The sequence below is a fragment of the Pan paniscus genome, chromosome 4, assembly GCF_029289425.2.
Source record: "Pan paniscus chromosome 4, NHGRI_mPanPan1-v2.0_pri, whole genome shotgun sequence".
Lineage (NCBI taxonomy): Eukaryota > Metazoa > Chordata > Mammalia > Primates > Hominidae > Pan > Pan paniscus.
In genome coordinates, this window is record NC_073253.2 from 21,377,988 (window position 1) to 21,403,886 (window position 25,899).

General features: G+C 34.6%; 1 protein-coding gene across 15 annotated transcripts in view; it reads left to right on the forward strand.

Annotated features, from left to right (window-relative positions):
• ARB2A (ARB2 cotranscriptional regulator A) overlaps positions 1–25,899 on the forward strand; it is a 493,453-nt gene that overhangs the window by 96,635 nt on the left and 370,919 nt on the right. The window contains exon 3 of one of the 15 annotated variants that reach the window (XM_055112198.2): positions 20,545–20,603. The exons of the other annotated variants lie outside the window; for them this stretch is intronic. Within the exon in view, the coding sequence (XP_054968173.1) occupies positions 20,595–20,603 (9 nt within the window). The 5' untranslated portion in view covers positions 20,545–20,594. The remainder of the gene's footprint in view (positions 1–20,544; positions 20,604–25,899) is intronic. 15 annotated transcript variants of the gene reach the window in all.

A 25,899-nucleotide genomic window follows, 5' to 3' on the forward strand; every position in this document is an offset into this window, starting at 1 on the left:
TGTTTGGTACTCTCTGGCCTTCATGTACCTGGATATTTATGTCTTTCTCATGTTTTGGAAAGTTTTCTGTTACTATTTCTTTGAGTAAACTTTCTACTCCATGCTCTTGCCCAGCTCCCTCTTGAACACCAATAATCCTTAGATTTGGTCTTTTGAGTTAATTTTCTGTATCTCCTAGGTGGTCTTCATGCCTTTTCATTTTTCTTCCCTCCTGTGACTATGTATTTTCAAATAGCCTGTCTTTGAGTTCTCTGATTCTTTCCTTTCATTGTTCCATTTTGCTGTTGATAGCCCCTAATGAATTTTTCAGTTAAGCAAATGTATTTCTCCGTTCCAAGATTTTCATTTGATTTTATTATTATTATTTCAGTCTCATTAAATTTCTGTGATAAATTCTGAATTGCTTTTTTGTGTTGTGTTGGATATCAGTGAGCTTCCTTAACACTGCTACTTTGAATTCTTGGTCAGAAAGCTCATACATTACTATCTCATTAGGGTCAGACATTAGTTCCTTGATTTGTCTATTTGGGGAAAGTTATGGTTCCCTGTTTGCTGTTGTTTCTTGTGGATGCATGTCTTTGTCCTAACATTGAAGGATTAGTTAGTTATTCCAGTCTTCTCTGTTTGGCTTCTTTTGTTTTTTATTTGATATATTTGCTTAGAGATAGATTCTTTACTGAAAGACTGCTGCCGTGTTTTTGGCTGTAGGTGGTACCTTAAGCCCATGTTTACCTCAGTTCCAGTAAATGATTGGAGTGCTGCTCATCCCAAATGGGGGAGGCCTCAAAGAGGATATCTCAGTGTGTTGGAAGGCTAGCTAATGGTTTGTGCCCAGGCGACCTGTGGAATGCACCTCCTACAGTGTGATACTGATGAACTACCACTCTTGATTCGGTGTCTCATTTGGTTAAGCCTATCATCCAGGGCTGTGGATGATAGTTCCACTTCCCCTGTTTGTCTCTACCTATCGTCAGGGATATATCTGTCTTTTGGCACTCATGATGCTTCTTATGGGTTAAGGCAGGGGCAGGATTTTTGCCAGGGACCCCAAGATGGTGGGGATCTGGTTGTGCACTTCAATCTCACCTTTTCTAGTATGGAAACTGTGAATTGGAGGGAAATTTCCCATGTACTAGGTGCAGGGCAGTATGTGGGGAGAGGCATTACAGAAATAGAAGTCCAGTTCTCTTACTATCTACCTCTTACACTCTGTGACCCTGGGAACTGTCTCATTCTCATGTTTGAGTTCTGGGATACTGCTGGTGATAATCTCAGTGCTGTGTATTTGTTTTTGTTTTTTTGTAGGGGAGAGTGACACTAGCTTCTTTATATTCCAGCATCTTGGAACTGGATACCTAGTGTCTCTTTTCCCTTTTTTTCTATTTTGGCATGTACTATTATGCTGTGACCCATCTTCTGTAAATTATCTGCTCCCTTCATCTTTCATTGTATTTTCTGTATTGGCTTTTTCCCATCAGCATTTAAATATGCACAAGTGAAATCATGCCCCAAAGAGTTAAAGAAACCAGTAACTAACAGAAATTCTTGAGTTTACAGGATGGCAGATAAAGAAACAACTTACTGGCCGGGCACGGTGTCTCACGCCTGTAATCCCAGCACTTTGGGAGGCTGAGGCAGGTGGATCACGAGGTCAGGGGTTCAAGACCAGCCTGGCCAAGATGGTGAAACTCCGTCTCTACTAAAATTACAAAAATTAGCTGGGCGTGGTGGCGGGCACGTGTAATCCCAGCTACTCAGGAGGCTGAGGCAGAAAATTGCTTGAACCCGGGAGGCAGAGGTTGCAGTGAGCTGAGATTTCGCCACTGCATTCCAGCATGGGTGACAGAGCAAGACTCTGTCTCAGAAAAAAAAAAAAACTTACTGAAACTGTCTCTGTTCATGAGATTTAAAAACTGGTTGAAATCAGTTGGAACCAATATGACCAACTAGACTTTCTGCAAAACGAGTTTGCTTGTGTCACAGACTGAATTTTCATCACGTGTTTCATACTAACTCTCCCAGAATTTGCACATGGGACCTATGAGGAGTCATGAAGAGATAACTGCACATGCCTGAAGACTTTCCAGACCTCCCGTTTCTTTCTACCAATCACTGCTAATGCCAACATCTACCCCGTAGCCCTTTTCTAATACAATTACTACCTTAAAGCTGGCACAAGGAGACAGATTTGCGCTTGATGCTCCTGTCTCCTTGTGAGGAGATTTGCAATATAAAGCTTTTCTTTTCTCAAAAACCCATTGTTATAGTATTGGCTCCTAGCACAAGAGCCAGAATTTTGCTTGATAACAGTCTTCATTAAAAACAAAAAAAAGCAATAAGCATTTATTTTGCTTACAAGCCCGTGAGTTAGCAGGTTAGACTGGCTTTGGCTGGACAGTTCTGCTCTTGAGTTGCTCCCTGATGTACCTGGCAGTTGACTGAGGTTCTGCTGATTTAGCATGGCTTTGGTCAGCACAGTGCGGGCAACTCAGCTCTTTTCCAGTTGTCTCATCCTCCAGCAACTTAGCCTGGGCATGTTTTCATGGCAGAGGCAGAGGTGCAAGAGTAAGAGAAGAAACACAAAATGCTCCTGTCACAATCGCTAATTTTATCCTCCCATCTTAATGTTTTGTTTGTTTGTTTTGAGATGGAGTCTCGCTCTGTCGTCCAGGCTGGAGTGCAGTGGCGCGATTTCTGCTCACTGCAAGCCCCGCCTCCCGGGTTCACGCCATTCTCCTGCCTCAGCCTCCCAAGTAGCTGGGACTACAGGCACCCACCACCACGCCTGGCTAATTTTTTGTATGTTTAGTAGAGACGGGGTTTCACCGTGTTAGCCAGGATGGTCTTGATCTCCTGACCTTGTGATCTGCCCGCCTTGGCCTCCCAAAGTGTTGGGATTACAGGCGTGAGCCACTGCGCCTGGCCCCATCTTAATGTTTTTAAGATTATTTTTCCCACTTAGCAATATTTAACATTGTGACTTTTTTCTTCTCAATATGTTATCTTAACTATGCTGTCATGTCACACTAGTCTCTGGTTTTCCCTTTACCTATCTGAACACTCATTTTCCGTGTCCTTTGCCTCGTCTTTTTTTTTTTTTTTGTCTACCCTTTAATTTGTCGGGGCTCATTTCTAGGTCTTTTTTTTTTTTTAAATCACTCTGTCCAATTTCCTTTGGTAAATGAATTCACTCTCATAATTTCTAATACCATGTCTGTGCTACTTGACTCTAAATCTGTATCTACATCCTGTCTCTTTCTGCTCTGGACTAGACGTCTTCACTTGAGTATTTTATTCAGTGCCTCACATTCTACATGTGCAAAACCGAATTTATCGTTTTTCTACTCCACCCACACCAGCTACCAGGAAGTTAAGCTTGAGTTCCTTCTTTCCCTCAATCTGTAGAGCTAGCCAGTCTTTCTACATTATATTGGTTATTCCTTTAATCTTTTGTGCCCATGTTGCGTCCACTTTAGTCCAGGCTTCTTTCCTTTGCTCATTCATTCATTTAGTTATTAACATGTATTTCTTGGCTGTCTACTCTCTATCAAGCAGTATTCTAGGTACCGAGAGCACATAAGTAACAAAACATACAAACATCCCTTCCCTCACAGAGATTACATTCTTGTGGGAAAGGGAAGACAGATAATGAACAAAATAAATAAGTAAAAGACATTGTGATTAGATGGTAATAGTGCTTTGGAAAAAATTAAAGCCATTGGTGAGGATGACTTGAATAAAGGAATGAGAATATATAGAGAAAAAATCCAAGCACTAGGCCCAGGAGCACTTCATCATTAAGAAGAGGAGATGAGAAATCAGCAATGGGGACCAAAAAGCACAGTTCATTGAGACAAGAGAAGAACCATGAGACTACTGAGTCTTTAAAGCCATGTGAAGGATATCTAACAAAGGAAGGAGTAACGATGTCTTTAGATTTAGTCACAAGGAGATGAGTGAAGTGCTCTATTGGAGTTCTCCTGACTCATCTCCCTTGCTCAAGCTGTGCTTTTTGCCAGTTGTTCTCTGAAACCAAAATGAGGTTCCAAAATGACAGATTTTGTTACCTTATATTTCTCAATGACTTAGGTTCCTTGATATGGCTTACAGGCCTCAGCTGACCTGTGTAGCATATTTTCCTCTGACACACTCTACACTCAACCCATTATGAACTTTTTTAGTTGTTTTAATTTTCCTTTTGTGCCTTTAGTTGTTTTAATTTTCCTTTTGTTTTTATGTAAAATAGAAAAACCTACCATTAAAATAATAATAATTATACTTTTTGGTGGTTCTATATTTAGTATAATATAACAGGAAAAAAACCTTACAATTCAAAGAAAGTGAGATTGAGATTAAGGTAAAATGTATTCTTAGATTTATATAGACTGTAAACGAGAAGGCTCCAGAGAACTTGATAGTTTAGAGATCCCTTCAAGATAACACTATAAATGATGAAAAGGAATTATTATTATTTTCCTGAAGATCTTGGGAAAGCATCAACTGCTTGAAGCTAAGGAAAGAAAAGTTTGAGCTGAAGATTCAGAAAGAAAAGTTCTCCACTTTTACAATGAGACCATATTCTGGGCCGTAATACAAGCCTCAAAAGGATTAAAGTCATAAAATGTATGTTTTCTGACTATATACAATATGCTTTCTCGGTTAGAGAGCTATCTGGAAAGTCTCCAATTTTATTGTTTAAAGCTAAGCAAAATGATTCTAAATTATCCATCATTCAAAGAGGAAATTGCAAAGAAAATTAGAAAATACTTAAAATTTACTGAAAATGAAGACGCAGTATATCAAAACTTATGGTATGCAACTAAAACAATGCTTGCAGGAGAATTTGTAGCACTAAAGCTTTTTATTAAAAAAGTAGAAAGGTTTAAGATTGGTGACCTAACCTTCCACCTTAAGAAATTACATAAAGAAGAGCAAAGTAAATCCAAAGTAAGCTGAAGAAAGAAATGATGAAGGTAACAGCAGAATTCCATTAAATAGAAGAGAGCAATGCAATAAAGAAATATTAATAAAATCATCAAAAGCCGGTTCTTCAGTGTTATCAGTAAAATTGATAAAGCCGCTAGCCAGACTAATTGGGTTAAAAAAAAAAAAGACCAAAGATGCAAATTGACAATTTTTAGATACAAGAGAGGGTATCACTACATATCTCATAGATATCAAACAATAGTAGAGAATTTTATGAATAACTTTATACTAATAAATTCAACAACTTGGAGATAATGGACAAACAACTTGAAAAACACACACAACAAAATCTCACTCAAATAATGCTATAGATAACCCGAATAACCTTATATATTTATTTTAAAAATGCTTCAAATTTCTTTCTCAAAGCTCTAGGCCCAAATGGCTTTAGTGGTGAATTCTAAAAAGCAGTTGCAAAGATCACACTGGAGAAATTATGCTAATGTTATTGTAAATTTTAGCCCTTCCTTTAAAATGGCTGTGGTTTTAATATGAGAAAAAATAATGTATTATTTGGAAATTTTAATATTAATTCTATGTAAGATAAGATTCGTCCTTAATTTTTATTTTAGAGGGTTGGTATCAGGGTGAGATTTTTATATTTGATGAGTTCTCAGTGTTTGTTTATGCAGACTTCTTATACTGGGGAACTTTAAGTAGCAAATTCACACAAAGAAATAATGCTGATGAGGGTAAATTATTGATATATTGGTCCAGTCTTTGGAGAAAGCAGGTGGGGGCTGTTCTTTTTACAATGAATGACTGTTCTGGACTATACTTGTAAATATTACCTTTTTTGTATGTAAATGCTTGTTTCTGAATAATATCCTTTATTACTATTGTAAATAATTTGAGGCCAAAGTGTTTGAATGTGAGCAGATGCATTTGCCATTATTCTCTGAAAGTCATATTTCTTGTGATTAAGGATTTATAAAAACTAACCTAATTTTGAGACATAATACTTAATACATGATCCTGACATTTCTTTCCAGAAATCAAATTAGTTTATTCTCATAATGTAAGTTTTCACAGCCCTATTAAAATGAGTTTATTCTTTGAACTTGTACAGAAACCTACATATTGCTAAAATGTTATCAAAAGACCTTTTAAAAAGTGCCAAGAAATGAATTATATATTTAGGTTTATTCTTAATACTAGCAGCAGGAAGAGCACATTGTGAGCTAAATTGGTTAATTGAAGTTGGAATCAGTACTACCTTTATACATAGATCATATACCAGAAGATAATTAAGAACTACATTAAGATAGTCTTGAGGACCAATATGCTCCAAATATTTTTGTGTGAAGAAAAGCATACAGATATATTATATAGAACATATAATCGTATGGATTTATTTAGAGTTCTTACTTGAAAGTAAAATTTCTAATTATTATTAGCCACAAATTGAAGATAGTATATATGAGTAACTTTTTTTTCTGTGATAGAAAATTTTAAAATCTCATCTGCTGAACAAATTTAGAATATAATTCATCACAGACTTTGCATAGTCTGCCTGATTTGACACTCATCGAAAGTCTTCTAACACTTGCTACTCAAAGTGTATATACTCAAAGCAGTATGCACAATACCTGGCAACTTATTAGAAATGTTCACTCTCAGGCCTCACCACAGACCTACTGAATGAGAATCTACATTTAATACTATCTCCAGATGATTGATATGCATATTAACATGTGAGAAGCATCAAAGAACTTCTTTTGGCAAAGTGTAAGCTTGTGTGGAGCTATATTGCCTGTCTTTTTAATAACATTCTTAAACATGTTAATCCTTTTTATTCCTGTTTCTCATATACTTCTACCATTTCTTCAACTAATGTGTTAGACTTCTAAAGTTAGGTTCTTTATAGCAATTACAGCCTCCCCAGTGAATAAAAGGTGGTAGAGAAATGCTTCTCTCTTTGTAGATTCTGGCCAGACTTAGCTTACAGTGAACATAAGTACTGGATCTTTGGTGTTGTGTGAATGTAGGCTTATATTTAATGTCTTTGTGTATTTTATTTTAAAAAAGAAAGTACAGATCTGTATTTTGTAATAATTTGTTTAATTATTTAATACTTATATCTACATTTTCTCTGTAATGTAATGTAATACTCTGCATGTGCAGGTATCATTTAGGCCATTGTGTTGCTCCCATGGAACAACACAGTTGCAGGGGGGTACTGACACAGATATGCTCATGTTGCTTGCTGTGATATTATTAATAAAGTCCTTTGTTTTAGACATGTGAGTCTTGTGTCTTTTTTTTTTTTTTTTTTGAGACAGAGTCTTGCTTTGTCACTCAGGCTGGAGTGCAGTGGCACAATCTCAGCTTACTACAACCTCCGTCTCCCAGGTTCAAGCCATTCTCTTGCCTCAGCCTCCCAGCTAGCTGGGAATATAGGCATGTACCACCATGCACAGCTAATTTTTTTGTATTTTTAATAGAGATGGGGTTTCACCATGCTGGCAAGGCTGGTCTCGAACTCCTGACCTCAAGTGATCTGCCTGCCTTGGCCTCCCAAAGTGCTAGGATTACAGATGTGAGCCACCGCACCCAGTTTTGTGTCTTTTGCTAACATCTTTGAACAATAGTATGTTAACTTCTTAGGTTTCTAGTAGAGTAAATTCTCAGACCTTTCACAGTTCTTGAGAGTTGGTTAAACTGGATCAGTCTAAGATATTGTGTAAGTTTATTATTTCTCTGTGGCACAAATGTTAAATTTTTTATTGCAACTATTGCTTTTCTTTCCCTCTTATACTTTTAATCTTTACCAGCTAGCATATATTATTGTCATACTATTTAGAAATAAGAGATGGGTTAATTTTTTTCTTAATGACATGTATGGTTCCTTGTGATATGTTACAAATAAAGATAGTGGTCCCAATCTAAAATCTATAGATCACTTTACTCTTTTCTACTTGATTTCTTTTTCTGGAAGGAGAAATAGATTTGGGAATAATTTCTGACTCTTTGTCTTATGGGGTATGCATTTGTCATATGATTTGTTACAGATGCAATCAGTGGCAAGAAAATAGAACAATAATTGTTTCTATAATTGAATCAGATTTGTGACATCAGATTTAGAACTAAATTAATGCTATACTAGCACTCAAAGCCAAAAGATCTTTGATTTTAGTTGTAATTTTGAAATAGCTAACACTTTCATTTTCTGTTGAGGAAGAAACAGTGATAAAATACTTCGTTATTGCTGTTGCTCCGAAAGCTTTAAAACTTTTACTTTTATGAGCAATTTCATATTTTATTTCATTGTAATGTATCCTAGTAGCCTTTAAAAATGTATACTCCTCTATTAGCTCACGTTAGATTTGTATGAATTAAAATAAAGAATATTAGTACCATGACTTAGAAATTTCCACTATAAGAAAAAATATGATTTACTGATAAATATAGTTCAAAATCTGACTGCATTTCACTGTTTTCATTTAGCTTTCTAATTTGAGATAGTCATACAAGTGCAGTTGTAAGAAATAATGTAGAGATTGCTTGTGGATCTTTATCCTGTTTCCCCAGTGCTAGCATCTTGCAAACTGATAGTACAACATCATATCCAGAATGTTGAAATTGATATAATCAAGATGTAGAACATCTCCATCATCACAAGGATCTCTTATATTGTCCTTTTATAGCCACAGCACTTCTGCCTGTCCCAACCCTCCCCTAAACCTCTGGCAACCATTATCTTTTCTCTAATTCTATAATTTTATTATTTTAGTAGTGTTATATAAATGGAGTTATGGAGTGAGTGTGTAACCATTTGGGATTGGCTGTTTTTACTCAGCATAAGATTCATCCAGGATGTTTCATGTTCCAGTATTTGTTCTTTTATATTGCTGAGCATGATTAGATGATAGGGATGTATCAAAGTTTGTTCTAACATTCACCAGCTTGGTGGACATCTGAGTTGTTTCCAGTTTGGGGTTATTATAATAAATCTGTTATAAATGTTTATGTACAGGTTATTTTGTCAGGCTAAGAGTATATTTATCTGAAATAAATGCTCAGGAGTATAATTGCTAGTTGTATTGTAGTTGCATGTTTTAGTTTTTTAAGAAACTGCCAAAGTGTTTTCCAGAGTGTCTGTACCATTTTACATTCCCACCAGCAGTGTATGGGTTATCCAGCTTGGCTACATCCTCAGCATCATTTGATGTTGTCACTATGTTTTTTTCAGTCATTTTGACGAATGTGTAGTGATATTTCATTATGGTTTGAATTTGAATTTCACTAATGGCTAATGATGGAGACATCTTTTCATGTGCTTACTCAACACCTGTGTATCCTATTCAGTGAGCTCTCTCAATGTCTTTTGGCTATTTTCTAATGGAATTGTTTGGGTTTTTACTGTTAAATTTAAGAGTTCTTTATGTATTATAGATACTAGTTCTTTTTCAGATAGGTGGTTTGCAAATACAGTGGATGCTCATTATTTTGCAAATTTGCGTGCTTGCTAAAATTTATTTGAAATGCCAAAAATCAATACTTGTAGTGCTTTTGCAGTCATTTGTAGATATGCACAGAGTGGGCCAGGTGTGGTGGTGCACACCTGTAATCCCAGCACTTTGGGAGGCCGAGGTGGCTGGATTGCCTGAGTTCAGGAGTTCAAGACCACCCTGGGCAATATGGTGAAACCCTATCTCTACTAAAATACAAAAAGAAAATTAGTTGGGCCTGGTGGCAGTTGCCTGTAGTCCCAGCTACTCAGGAGGCTGAGGCAAGAGAATTGCTTGAACCCAAAAGGCAAAGGTTGCAGTAAGCTGAGATCATGCCACTGCACTCCAGCCTGGGCGATGGAGGGAGACTGTCTTAAAAAACAACAACAACAACAAAAAAAACACGGAGTGGCAAAAAATTTGAGTCTTCCAAATTGTACCTTCCCAACTGAGGTCAAACAAGATGATACTCTGCCTATTTTTTTCAATTTTTCATACTGTGAACATGTCTCTTTTGCAGATTGTTTTGTGCCACTTTTTTTTTTGTTTTGCAGTTTTGTGCCCTTTCTTTCTTTCTTTCTTTTTTTTTGCTGATTTTACTGCTTAAAATGGCTCCTAAGTGTAGTGTTGAGGTGCTGGGTAGTATTCCTAAGTACAAGAAGGTGGTGATAGACCTTGCCTTGTTTCCAGGGCAAGAAGAAAATATGTTTATTAGATAAGCTTTGTTTTGGCTGAGTTCAATGTGTAAGAATCAATAATATATATTAAATAAGGTAACTTTAAATAGAAACACAAATAAAACAAGTAATATATTGATTTGCTGATGAAAATGTTACTAGAGGCTTGTAGGAACCTATATATTTCAGTATTTGCTAATTCAGTATTCATGGGGAATTGATAGACCATAACTACCATGAATAATAAGAATTGATTGTGTATTCTCCCAGCCTATAACTTGTCCTTTTCTCCTCTTAACAGGTTTTTCACACAGCAAAAAAAAATTTTTTTTTTTTTTGAGACGGAGTCTCACTTTGTCGCCCAGGCTGGAGTGCAGTGGCACAATCTCGGCTCACTACAAACTCTACCTCCCAGGTTCACGCTATTCTCCTGCCTCAGCCTCCTGAGTAGCTGGGACTTCAGGTGCCTGCCACAATGCCTGGCTAATTTTGTGTATTTTTTAGTAGAGATGGGGTTTCACCATGTTAGCCAAGATGGTCTTGATCTCCTGACCTTGTGATCCGCCTGCCTCGGCCTCCCAAAACTTTTTAATTCTAATGCAGTCTAATGTATCAATTGTTTTTAATGGATCATGATTTTGGTGAAACCTGCCTACTCCTAGATCCTAAAGATTTTCTTTTACATTTTTCTAGAAGTTTTATAGTTTACTTCACATTTAAATTTGTTTTGAGTTAATTTTTGCATATGGTGAGAGACTTAGGCTGAGGTTCATTTTTTTTGTTTATGGCTGTCCAGTTGCTCCAGCACTGTGAATTGAAAAGGCCATCTTTCCTTCATTGAATTGCTCTTATAGCTTTGTCAGAAATTAGTTGGGCATATGTATGTGTGTCTGCTTCTGAATTTTTAATTATATTCTATTGATCTATATGTCTGTCATTCTACCAGTACCACATAGTTTTGATTGCTGTAGTTACAAGTCTTGAAATTGGATTGACTAATTTCTGTCACTTTGTTTTACTTTTTCATAATTGCTTTATTCTAGTTCCTTTTTCTTTCCATATAAATTTTTAAAATAATCATCTATATCTACCAAAAATCTTGCTGAGATTTCAATAGGAGCTTCATTAACTTACCCATTTACAGAGAATTGACATGTTTATTTTGTTAGAGCTTTATATCCATGAACACGGTATGTCTTTACATTTCTTTATGTCTTTTATTTTTTTTCACCAGGATTTTGTAGTTCTTGTTATACAAGTCTTTATACATTTCATTAATTTTATGTCTAAGTATTTCATTTTTTAATTGATTGTAAATATTATATTTTAAAATTCAGTGTGTTTTTATCGCTAATATATGGAAATAGAATTGATGTTTCTTATAATAATTTTATGTTGTATCCTACATTTCTTGCTGTACTCAATTTGTTCTAGGATTTTATTTTTTTCCTTGGTAGATTCTTTGGGATATCCTATGTACACAACCTGATCATCTGCAAATATGTTTCTGATTTGTATGTTTTTGATTTCCTTTTGTTATCTTATTTTACTGGCTAGAACTTCTACCACTATGTTGCATAAGTGTGGTAAAAGTACAAATCTTTTTTGCTTCCAATTTTAAGAATAAAACATTTAGTCTTTTGCCATTAAATATTATGTTAGCTATAGGTTTTTTGTTGATACTCTATCAAATTGACTAATGTAATTGAATATGTGACTGTATGTTGGTTTCAAAAAGGAAGTATTTATTTTCTGCTTTTGAAGTTGTTTATGTTTTGGCTTGTCATGGTGCCAGTAGCTGGAATTTGCATATAGTTATTAATTTTGAATAATTTAGATGCTGTAATAATATTATACAAACTCTCCAAATATGGAGTAAAAATTTAGCACTATTGATTGTAAAGATACTAAGGAGAATGTTGCTTTATGTCTCCTGTTTTTTTCCATATTGCTGCCTGAATCCTTAGAAATCTTTCTTTGTCCTTCCTACTATAATTGAAGATGCCTTATCTTCTTATCTACCCGCTTTATGAGTGTATGTTTAGGATGTCTGAGATGCTGGACTCGATCCTGCTGCTTGCTTCTTTGAAAATATGTTAGTTTTGTGATTTCTTATAAATCAGGATCTTGTAAGTTATTTCTTTTAGTTACAAAATGATATATTATTATTTTAAAAGAGTTGACTTTTTTTTTAAAAAAAAAGAAAGAGACTTCTAGTCTAGCATTTGAGAAGTTTGGAAGTTACTATTCTGTCCTAAAAATAAATAAAAAGCAGAAGAAACTTTTAAAGCAACAAGGCTTTTTAGATTCGTAAGAGAAGTGAGGTCACAGGGCAAATTGCTAACCCCAAAGTTGGAGGGTGCAACAGGTGAATACAAAGAATCAAACTTACTGGAGCAGAAAATAATGCGCAGACATCACCAAGGGAACGAGTGCTGGCATAAAAAAAAAACCTGAACTATAATTGATGACTTTAGGAGAGACTCAGTGCAGACAAGTGTAAGAGTTAAAAACTCCAGAGGGACCTAGATATGGCTTCTCCCTCTACTTTTGTGTGTTTTACCTCCAAAAGCTCAACCAGGTTCTCATAGTAAATATCAGAAAAATCTTCCTTGTGTGTTTAGGAGGGGGAGGAGAAAAGGAGCCATTTTTGAATTATGCCAGAGCTTTCTGTTTTTTTTAAGAAGGTCTACCCTCAGGGTAAATTAGTTAACCAAGCCTAACTTGTTGGGGTATTATCAGAGCCTAACTAATCTGGGGGAAGGGAAATAGTCAACTTCAATCAACTCTATCCTTTTATCTAGAAGAAGGGAAATACTCAACTCCAGCCCACCCTAGCCATTCTCTCCCACCTAAGAGGGGAAGAAAAAACTGGGAAACACCTGTGAAGCTCATAGTTTAGAGGTATAAGTACAGTAAAAAACTGAGACCTAATCAGAGAACCATTCCCCTCCCAGCGCACTTTGCCATCATGTTACTAAAGGCCTATTTATAGCAATTCCTTTTACCATGTACATCATGTTTGGTTATCAGAAAGTTACAAGTTATACTAAAGGCACTAAAAACAATTTGATGAGACATAGCAAGCATCAGACCGAGATGTGGCAGGGATGTTAGAATTACCAGACTGAGAATTTTAAACAACCATGATTAATATGTTGTGGGCTCTAATGGATAAATGGACATTATGCAAGAACAGATGGGCAATGTAAGCAAAAAGATGGAAATTCTAAGAAAGAACAAAAAAAAAGTTAGAAATCAAAAGCACTGTGTAGAAATGAATGCCTTTTATCAGTGTATTAGTGGACTGGACATGACTGAGGAAAGAATCTCTGAGCTTGTGGATATATCAATTGAAACCCCCAAAACTAAAAAGCAAAAAGAACAAATTCTGAAAAATAAAAGAACAGCATTTCTAAGGACCATGGGGCAACTACAAATGATGTAAATATGCATAATGAAACAGACGGAAGAGAGAGAAAGGAATACTGAAAATATTTGAAGCAATAATGACTGAAAATTTCCACAAATTATCAGAAACCAAATTTGTACACAAGCTACTTGAGGAAAACTACAAAACTCTCCTGAAAGAAACTAAAGAACTAAATAAATAGATATACCATGTTCATGGATAGGAAGCTTAAATATTGTCATGATGTCAGTTCTTCCCAACTTAATCTATAGGTTCATTGCAATTCCAATAAAAATCCCAGCAAGTTATTTTGTGGATATTAATAAACTGATTCTAAAGTGTATATGAGGAGGCAAAAGACCCAGAATAGCCAACACAATATTGAAGAAAAACCAAGTTGGAGGACTGATAATACTCAACTTAAAGACTTACTATAAATCTACAGTAATGAAGATGATGTGGTATTGGCTAAGTAATAGACAGATAGAACAATGGGATAGAATAGAAAGCCCAGAGATAGACCCACATAAAAATGGTCAACTGACTTTTGATAGAGGATCAATGGCAATACAGTGGAGCAGGGATACTCTTTTAAATCAATTTGCTGGAACAAATGGATGTTCACATGCAAAAAAACGAATTTAGTCACAGACCTTATGCCTTTTGCAGAAATTAACTCAAGATGGATCATAGACCTAAGTGCAAAATGCAAAACTATAAAACTTCTAGAAGATAAAGAGGAGAAAACTCTACTACCTTGGGTATGTTGATGACTTTTTAGATGCAACACCAAAGGTATAGTCCATGAAAGAAAGAATAAACAAGCTGGACCTTATTAAAATTTGAAACTTTTACAAAAAACAATGTTAAGAGAATGAGAATACAAGTCACAAACTGAGAGAAAAAAATTGCAATAGATACATCTGATAAAGAACTGTTATTGAAAATAACAAAGATCTCTTAACACTACTCAACAATAACAATCCATTTTATAAATGAGCCAAAGATGTCAACAGACACCTCACTAAAGAAGCTATGCAGATGGAAAATAAACATATGAAAAGATGTTCCATATCATATGTCATCAGGGAAATGCAAATTAAAACAACAATGAGATACCACTACATATCTATTAGAATGGCCAAAATCCAAAACACTGACAACACCAAATGCTGGCCAGGATGTGGAGCAATAGGAACTCTCATTTATTGCTGGTAAGAATGCAAAATGTTTCAGCCACATTGGAAGATAGTTTGGCTCTTACAAAAGTAAACATACTCTCACCATACAATCTAGCAATCGCACTTTTTGGTATTTAACCAAAGGAGTTGAAACTTACGTCCACATGAAAACCTGCACATGGATGTTTATAGTAGATTTATTCATAATTGCCAAAACTTGGAAGCATCCAAGATGGTCTTCAATAGGCGAATGGATAAATAAATTGTAGTCCATCCAGACAATGGAATATTATTCAGTGCTAAAAAGAAATGAGCTGTCAAGCTAAGCCATGAAAAGACATGGAGGAATCTTAACCATATATTTCTAAGTGGAAAAAGCCAAATTGAATAGGCTACCTACTGTATGGTTCCAAATATATGGTATTTTGGAAACGGCAAAGCTATAGTGAGAGTAAAATCAGGGGTTGGAGGCAAAGAGGGATGAATAGGCAGAACACAGAGGATTTTTAAGGAGTAAAAATACTATGTATGGTACTGTAATCATGGATACATGTCATTATATATTTGTCCAAACTCATAGAAAGTACAGCACCAAGATTGAACCCTAAGGTAACTATGGGCTTTGGGTGATTATGATGTCTCAATGTAGGCTTATCATCAATTGCAATCAATGTATCACTCTGGAGGAGGCTGTTGATAATGAGGGAGGCTGTTCATGTGTGGGGTCAGGGTGTACATGGGAAATCTCTGTACTTTCCTCTTGATTTTGCTGTGAACCTAAAACTGCTCTAAAAAAACTTAAAAAAAGAAACATTTTCTGGGCAGCACAAGGGCTTCTTGTGAAATGGTTTGAATATTTTAGATATGTGGGCTCTGTTATTTAATAAAATTACAATAAGATGCATTCATCAATAGATTACTAGTGCATTGCTTATTAGATTACTGAACAACTAGTGCTTCTCTGAATGGATTCACTGAATACAGACATTTATTTGATCTGCCCTTTGTAACCCTTGATAATACTCCAAGGTTTTGCTGCTACGTGTGAGAACCCAAGATAAGCCTCAAACTTGGATTCTCTCTGAAGGTATAATGAGCTACCACCCCAGCCATTTGGCACATCACCCATGTTATTTTAGAAAAAAAAAAAAAAATGCCTTTCAGTGGAAAGAGATTATTTTACTTTAGCGGTTTTCTATGTTATAAAGTTTAATTACAAGTTTAAATGAACAGAAGTAAATTTGTGCCCATATGGCATTAAAGTATGTTAACTTTAGGGGAGAGAAATAATATGAATAATGCTTAGAGATGTTTTTCTGTGCCAGAAACAAAGCATAACATTCTTAAAATTGTATTTGCACTGAAATGTACCTGTCTAAGAAAAGAATAATATGTTTTATGCTATTTCTTTTTCTTTTCTTGGATCATGGTCAGTTCTAAAAGTAGAATGAGATTTGTAGCCTAGTAATGGTTTTATAAGCATTACAGTAACTGGGCAAATAATCTATTGTGAATTTCCTACAAGTCTATTGATGTCATTAAACACAAGCATATTGTATTTCAGAATCATTTAGTCATCCTCACTGTTACTGACAGTTGGTGCATTAGTTCATGTTAAATGGAATATCTCTTTAAACTATTCTTGGCATTTCCTAGATTAGATGAATTATGAATTTGATTATTAAAATTAACCTTTTATGTTCATCTGGTATGTTGCTCTGAGCCAATGTCCTTTTATACTAAACCTTTACCATCTCTCTATGCTCCAGGAAAAATAATCTTTATTCAGGTAAATATTTAATGCAAAGTATAATTTGCATGAAATGTAGTTTGTTTTTACATACAAATATTTTACAAATATATCTGACATGAGCCAGAAGAAGGAAGGATATATTCTAAATTTGTACATCTTTTTATTTCCTTCTTCATTTATCAAAATTGATTAGGATTTTGGAAATAATAGAGGTGAAAATTAGGATAAATTCTATTACGAATAGAGATAAACTCTATTTGACTTCCACAGTATGTGCTAATTGATACTCCTTCTACCCCACATCCCCATCTCAATACTCTCTAGGTTTTAAGAACATTTTGTTAAATTAAAGGGAAAAGATTTTAAAAAATCATGTTTGGCTATTATGTCATGTGCAGATGGGCCTTCTCATTACGCTCTTTATTTTATTCCTCTTCATGAATTTGTCAGTTCCTTTCTGATTTTTACAGGAGAGAGTGCACAAGTTGTTCCTTGAACCTTTTTTTCCTTTGTGGATACACTCATGCATCCACATATTTCTCTCTCTCTCTCTCTCTCTGTGTGTGTGTGTGTGTGTGTGTGTGTGTGTGTATAGACACACATATGCTATGGGAATCTTGTTGGGTGCACTTGTGAACCGTTTGATCAGGACAGTGGGATTCTGATTACTTTGTTTTGTGGTAAGGAATTTAGACAGAATTCTGGAAGTTAATTTATTCAAAATGAGTATGTGAGGGTCAATATAGCAGTATTCAAAGTTGAATGGAATGCCTTAACAAACACTAGTATAAGTCATGGACTGTCAGTTGATTTTAAGATGTTTACAGTGCAGAAAGTTGTGTTTGGCTTATTTCTACAGAGGAAGTAATCTGAAGCAGAGGATACATGAGGTTATCAAATCTTGAGTTATTAAGTCATACATTGCAGAGGTATTTGAACTCCTTACACAGCCATAACTTTTTCCAGGAGTTACAATTGATGCATTTCAAAGAGGGAAGACCAGTTTGTGAAAATGTTTATAGGCACTAGGTTTTTGAAATCTAACATTAAGTGTGGGTTTCGATTGCTAAGAAGTATGTAGACTAGATTATTCGCAAAGATCGTGTATACCTTCTAGCTTTGCTTAGGATCCTGAAATATCTTATTGAGTACAGAATAACTAGTTGAGGGTATACTGAGGTTCTTGGAAGAAGTATTCAATATTCATCTGAACGCTTTTCATCCAGTTCTTAGAACAATTGTCTTAGTGCTATGCTAACGTTATAATCTACTGACATAGACTGGACATAGCCAGTGTACAGATAAAATATTTGTTTACTAAAACCTGGTTTAGCTTAGCTAGATATTCTTTGGAGGCTGACAAGGTGCTCAAACAACTTATGTTTAGTGATGGTGATTTGATGGAAATATTAATGAAAATCATAGCATATTGATAACTGGAAATAAAAGCAGCTGGCAAATTCACTTGGCATACAGAAACTAGAGGTGAAAGTTTTAGTCAGGAATTAATGTAGTCTCTGAGGTAAACAACTATTAAATTTATTTGTTTACTTTTAATTACCTGTCTCCTGAGAGCAGACACCTGTCTTTTCTATTCTATATTCCTAATTCCTCGATCAATGGCTAGCACATACGTACTTCTCAATAAATATTTGTTGATTGAGCCAACTACCTGGCAGAGAACAAGAATTACACTTCACATTAAGCAATGGCATATTCATTGCTGTAATCAGAGTAGAAGCCTTACAGTAGAAGATTAAGAATTGTAATTGTCTTGCTTTTAAACAAGACATTATTATCTCAGAGGTCATAATTATTTCCTAGAATATAACAACAAATTTATGTTTTGGTAAATGAGGAACATTTTCAAGGCACCAGTTGTTTGAATAAAGATATTATTGAAATGAGAACATCTAATTTTAGGGAAGCAGTTTATTTTTGGAGACTTAAGATAGTATGTAACATTGGAGATAATGATTATAGAAGAATTTAAGTAGTTGCCCTGAATGCAGGATGATCTTTGTTTGACATATTATAGGGACCAATGCAAGAAATCTGACTTGGATTTGTGAACCAATAATAGTTTATTTGGGATGCTCAGTGCACTGAATAATCTCACAAATCAGTTTAACACTCTGGTTGTCTGCATTCTCACACAACCCTGAGGTCAGTAAACAATGCACTGCCCATAAGTTCAAAAAGCCCCCTGTTCATTTTTCTAATAATTTTACAAAACTATTTGTCCATATTTATATGATTTTCAAAACCTAATTATCTATGGAGAAACAGTTACTTATTTTTTGTAAGGACAGAAACCTGTTTAATGCCTTAGTGTATATATGGATGTATACTTGTGCATGTGTATGTATGTGTGTATGTATATATGTAGGTAGACATATATAGATATGGGCATATAGATAATATATATTATACCAAAACTTTCACATCTTTCCTAATTAGTGATAGTTTCTGAATAATTTCAGAAGTGATGTGGTTGGCAATTTTGGCAAAAAAAAAATGTTCCTATAGTCAACAGAGAAGAGACTTAGTCTCCATACATTTGATCACCTTCAAGTTCTATGCTTCTATAATATTTAGGGGAAAGTATTTGGAAGAAAATGAAGAAGGGCCATATTTTGTGACTTCCTCTCCAAATAACTACATACCCAATACTGTATTTCTCCAGAAGTTTCTTTTAGTTTCCGCAAGTTTTGTTTTGTTTGTGATGATTTGGGACAGGGCTATGAAATTTCATGTATGTATGTATATTATTGTGGTAAGAACACGTAACGTGAGATTTACCCTCTTGTCAAACTTTTAAGTGCACAATACAGTATTGTTAACGATAGGCACAATGTTGTATGGCAGTTGTGTAGAACTTGCTCATCTTGTATAACAAACTGCAGTTGACCCTTGAACAACACAGGAGTTAGGGTGCTGACTCCTCACATAGTTGAAAATCTGCCTATAACTTGATGCCCCTAAAACTTAGCTATTAGCCTTCTCTTGATTGGGAGCCTTACCAATAAAATAAACAGTCATTTATTATTTCTTTACAAGATGAATCACCTTTCTCAGATGGCAGTCAACCACAGCTGCAGACATGAAACTATAGTAACATATTTAGCAATTAAACTTTTTCTTGTAATGTTATGACTTCTCTGCTTCTTGGGAACACTTTCAGCATCACTAATTGCACTTTGTATGGGTCCCATGGTATTATTCAAGGTTTACAGTATTGCACTGAACATGATGAAAAATATGCAAGAACCTTGAGAGATCACTGTTTACTGTGATACGAAGTTTACTGTAGAGATGATCTGCTCACACATGGAGATGGTTAGCATCGTATGACATTTTAAGTGGGTACTCACAACACCTGAGCTTACTGCAATACCAACAGGAAGTGGCTACAAATTTATTACAGTACTGCAGTATGTACTACAGTGAGTTTTATGCAGTTATGATTTAATACTGTACTTTTACATTTGTTTACATTTCTCTCAACTTTGAATGGTGCCATGTACATTCTGTATTTGTGTGGTAAGTTTTGATAATTTTAACTTTCTATAATAGATTTTCTTTGTATATTTTATGGTAGTAAATGATAAAAATAGACTAGTATCTACATATATTTTATACATTTATATATACCTTTTTCTTATTTATTTATTTATTTATTTAGAGACAGGGTCTTGCTCTTTCGCCCAGGCTGGAGTGCCATGGTGCAATCTCGGCTCACTGCAACCTCTGCCTCTCAGGTTCAAGCAGTTCTCCTGCCTCAGCCTCCTGAGTAGCTGGGACTACAGGCATGGGCCACCACACCTGGCTAATTTTTTTCTATTTTTTTGTAGAGGCAGGGGTTTTGCCATGTTGGCCAGGCTTCTTAATTTTTTTTATATGTCTTAGGCTATGTGGTTTGTCTGTAAGTTTTTTCAAATTGTCATGTCTCCAAATATTTACCAGTGTATTTATTGAAAAAAATCTGTGTATAAGTGAACCTATACAGTTTAAAATTGTGTTGTTCAAGGGTCAACTATATGTACCCGTTGAACACCAGCTTTCCATTTCTTCTTTCCCACAGCTCCTGGCAGCCACCATTCTACTCTGTTTCTGTGAGTTTGACTATTTTAGATGCCTCATGTAAGTGAAATCATACAGTATTTGTCATTCTGTGACTGGCCTGTTACACTTAGCATAATATCCTCCAGGTTCATATATGTCTTCAAATATGGCAGGATTTCCTTCTTTTTAAGGTTGAAAACTATTTCATTGTGTGTGTGAACCATATTTTCTTTCTTTATTCAGCCATCGATGGACATTTAGGTTATTTACATATCTTGGCTATTGTGCATAATGCTGGAATGAGCATGGGAGTGCAGATGTCTCTTTGAGATTCTGGTTTCAGTTCTTTTGGATATATACCCAGAAAAGGGATTGCTGGATCACTTAGTAATTCTGTTTTTAATTTTTTTGAGGAACCTCTTTACTGTTTTTCATATTGGCCACACCAATTTTTCATTCCCATCAACAGTATACAACAGTTCTTGTTGATCAAATCACTGTGGTTATCATTCAGTGATATGCCCTTGATATAGAGATATGCAATATGTGCCTGCCTCAGGTGGCCCATGCTTATTTTGTTATAATTCTTTCCAAATAATTTTAAAAGATGATTTATTTACAAGAAAAAATACCTTACACTTAAAAACTGATTTTCTATTTTTGAATCTTTTAAATAATATTTATTTAAACATAAATATAAATATATATAATATTTAATATATATTGTCTCGTGATTATTACAGGTCTGCATGGTCAGTCTCTTCTTAGAGTTCTTACTGGAAATTTTCTAACAGCCCATTGTACATTTTAAATTTGAGCTTTATTATCTAATTTCTGTAAAGTTGTAAGCCATTTATTTACATTGCAAAGGAAATTACTTTTTTGGAAGTTCTTTTTTTATAAAAATAGCTCTATAATTCATAATCTTTGGAGATACACCTCTCCCACCATCTTTTATGTCAGTGCATTTATAGGGTTGAGCAAAAGATTTTATAGTGGATGACGTGAATATTTTACTTTGAGTCTACAGTGCAAAAGAATAACAACAAAAATGTGTGGGGAATTCTGTTATGAGCTAGCCTGTCTGTGGGTTTAATTTGAATTCACTGAAGAGAGTGGACTTCGTAGATTCAAGTTAATGAGCCATTTCTCTTAAAGTCTTCTGTCACTATGGGATTGCATATAGTTAGAACTGACAGTTGGAAACATGCTGAGATAGGGAAACTAAAAAAACAGCTGTCTCTCTGGGCAAATGGTACCAGCTGGTGAAGCTCTCCAAAGCAAAATATTTTATATAATAAAATAGCTTTCAGAGATCACTGAAGTTACATATTATATATTTAAGGTAAATTTTTTGTTTGTTTGCCTTCATTGAGCCAAAATACTATGATATAAAATGGCAGGTACATTTTATTCAGTTTAAGAAGTCTTTTATTTTATTGACAAGTAATCTCCTTCGCATGTGTTCATTAATTCATAAGCCTTCGGAGTTTACTTTCTAAAATCGTGTGCAGATAAAGACCATTTTTTTCCTGTTAGGTCTTTTCTGGAACAAAATCTATTTTTGAAATGTCTTGAATTGTATTAGTAATTAATAGTTTATGTTTTGTTTTTAACTCACACTTTGAGAAAAGATTTATACCTCTTAATCTTAATTTAAATTTTAGAATTACCATTCTTTTGATATAGTCCAATCTGACTGCTGAAAACTATCATTTAGATTTGTCAAAAATTTTATATTTTATCTAAGTAAGAATCTATTGCTTTTTTTGGCAGAATGGTAATTATTGAATTTTTGGAATGTCAGTATTCTGAGGTGCTTTAGTTTTTGTACATGGCAAAACTGTATAATTAATGTTTGAGTGAAAAGAAATAGGCAAAGGGCTGGTGTATATTACATCCTTCTGTAGAAGTTCATCATGTTACTCATAAGAAAGATTTTAGCTAAAAGTGATAAATCTAATTGAATATATAGTATATTTGGTTGTAATCCACTTAACATCCTGTTTTGGCTTATGAGCTATACTTCTTTGTTTTATTTTACTGATGGTTGCTAGGGGGCTTACAATATGTATCCTTAACTTACCACAGTTTATCTTCATAGAAAATGATGCCACTTCACATATAATGTGAGAGCCGTATAACATTGTATTTCTACTTCTCTCTATATCTGGGTTTCCATCTGGAATCATTTTCTTTAGCTTAAAGAACTTACTGTAATATTTGTCATACCAGTCTGCTGGCAATTAATTTTCTTGGCCTTTGTTTATCTGGAATGGTCTTTATCTTGCTTCATTTTTGAAGGATAATTTGAATGTATGTAGAGTTCCAGGTGATGGGATTATTATTTTTTCTTGGATTACTTTTAAAGTGTTGGTCCATTTTCTTCTGGCTTGTATTATTTCTGTTGAGGAGTTGTATGTCTTATCTTTGTTACCCTCTATGTAATGTGTTGTTTTTCTCTGGCAGCTTTTAAGATTTTTTTTCTTTATCACTGGTTTTCAGTAATTTGATTATGAATGTGCCTTAGAGTTATTTTCTTCCTGGTTATTCTGCTTGTTGAGCTTCTTGGATCTGTGGCCTTACAGTTTTTATCAAATCTGGAAAATGATCTACCCTTATATCTTCAAATATTTTATCTTTTCTCCCATCCACAATTCCTATATTCTAATTACATTTGTGTTAAACTTATTGTCATTGTCCCACTGGTTACTGAAGCAGTGTTCATTTTTTCAGTCTTGCCAATCTTTTATTTGAGGGAGCTTTATTGCTATATTTTCACATTTGCTTATCTATTCTTCTGTAGCATGTAATCTGCAGTTAAATCTATCCATTATATTGCTTATCTCAAATGTATTTTTTTTCAGTTCTTGGCAGTTCCATTTTTTATTTTTTTAAATCTATTTCTTTTCTCATTATGCTTTTATTTTCCTCTATGTGATTGAACACTTTTGTAATAGGTGGCTTAATATTCTTGTCTCCTAATTTCATAATCTCTATCACTTCTGGTTTGTTTTTATTGACTGATATTTTTCCTGGTTATGAATCACGTTTTCCTGTTTCTGTGAATTTCTCTAGTAATTTGTATTGGATGGTGGTCATTGTAAATATTATGTTGATGAGTGTCTGGATATTGTTGTCTCCCTTTTAACAAATGTTGAACTTTATTTTGGCAGCAGGTAAGTTTCTTATAAGCAGCCTGATCATTCTAGGGATAGTTTAGCTCTCTTATGAGTTGTGACCTTTTTCAGGTCACTACTGAATATGAGTATTCCATGAGGCCTTTGCAGACTGGGTAGTTGCAACTCAACTGACTCCTATTCCCTATATGAGCTCTGGGAATTGTTAAGCTTTGAGCTTTCCAGTAAGTTTTCTCCAGTAGTTCTCTTTGTCTAGTCTCCTGCATTTTCACCTTATGCATATACAGCTTAGTATTCAGCCAAAGACTTAAAGGAACTCTTAGGGAGACTTTCTAGAGTTATTTTTCTGCATAAATCCCTTTTCAATCGAATCGTGCCATACAGTTTCCCTGAACTCTGACTCTTCTCAATGTAGCAAGGTCACAGTATTCTCTTTGAGCTCCTCTTCCTTGTGTCACAGCCCAGATACTGCCTTCAGGCAGAAAGCCAGCATGTTTATGGGGCTTATCTCCTTTGTTTTCCTTCTCTCAAGGATCATAGATCTATACTGCTTGTTTTCCCCTATCTGAAACAGTTTAATACATTTTATACAGTTGTCTAGTTGTTTATAATGAGAAGGCATGTCCAGATGTCCAAATACTAGTACCTCTATTATGACTCTGAGTTGAAATCTAACCGAATTTATTGTGCAATTTTTTTTTTTTTTTTTTTTTTTTTTTTTACTCATGGTAGAAACAGGAAGATTGGAGAAAACTGTTCCCAACCTCTCCTCCTTCAATGGCAGTGGTTGTGAAAGAGTATCTTTTTACTTAAGATAGCCTATCTTTCTTACAATAGTAGTTCCCAGTAGAACCTACATCATTATGTTCAATAGAATTGTCTCTTTCTAGCTCAACAAAGACTTTTCTTGTTAAATTGTTAAAACTCTCCATGTGTAAAGGTAAAAGGAAAGTGGTGAAAATAGTATCATTTTACTTCTGCTATCATTGTAGAGAATAATTATCTTCTTCTGAAAAAATATAAAGAGGCATAGTGTTAATCTATAATGTAGTTGCTGATATTATCTCTCTCACAAATTACTTTAAGCTTTCAGATGGCATAGCAAAGGCTACTCTGAGACATGATAAAATTTTCTCAGTCTACCTGATTTTTTCCCCAATCCCTATTTTTAATGAGTACTTTTTTTAAGGTAAGATAAATAATTTATAGGAAATTTATTGTTTACATGTACAATGTCTGATTTATAACTTGCTTTTTTTTTCTGGGTTACTGATATGTATTACTAACCTTTTTGTTTTCATCTATTGGTCTACCTTAGATGTGTGAACTTTAATGTGTTTCCTTGATTATTCTAATAAAAATCAGCACAAAGTCATTCAAACATGACTATTTGCCTTTGAGATTGTTTGTTATAAATGTTTGCTTTAACAGAGTGAGAAGGAAACAAGAAAAGATAAAAGCTAGTGGAATTCCTTACCCAGAGGCCTAACATAATGATGATGTTATACTGAGTGCCTGAGTTCAGGAACCATGGACTCTTCATTTTTCTTGGTTTTGAAACATGGATGTTGGTATTATTAACAGAAACAGAAAAAAATGGGCTCTGTTGTTTTACATCAAATCATCTGAATATACCCACTATTAAAGTTAAAATCATATACATTTATGTAGTCAGGAAATGAATCTAGAGCAGTGCTCTTAATAGTGTGCATCACAGAGACGATGTGGATCAGACCGTTTTTTCCTTTTGGTCCACAGGGCAAAGAATATTGTGGAAAGGATCCGTAGTATATAAGTGGTGCTGTTTAGGCCAGGGGCTCTTAAACAGGGGATTGGGATGATAGGATTTAAAGGTTGGGGTCTGTTAATCTAGATGGCTTCCGTGGAATAGAAATCACATCTTTGATTTTACTAACCTCTAACCTAAATTTCTTTTAATTATAAATGGAGGCATAAAAATAGTAATATTAACAGCCTTGTGACTTTGTCACAGATAGAAATCACATATGTTCTCATATATAGTAGTTATAGTTATATTTAAAATGAATTAATATGGAAGAATGTACATTATATCATAAATTTGGTATTTAAAGTATTTTGCACAACTTTATTCCAATATAAGTGGTTTATTTCATAGTCTTATATCTTATTTTTGTTTTAAAAACATTATTCTGAGAAGAGTCCATCGACTTCATCAGTCAGCCAAGAGGATTATGCCACACAAATTAAGAGTG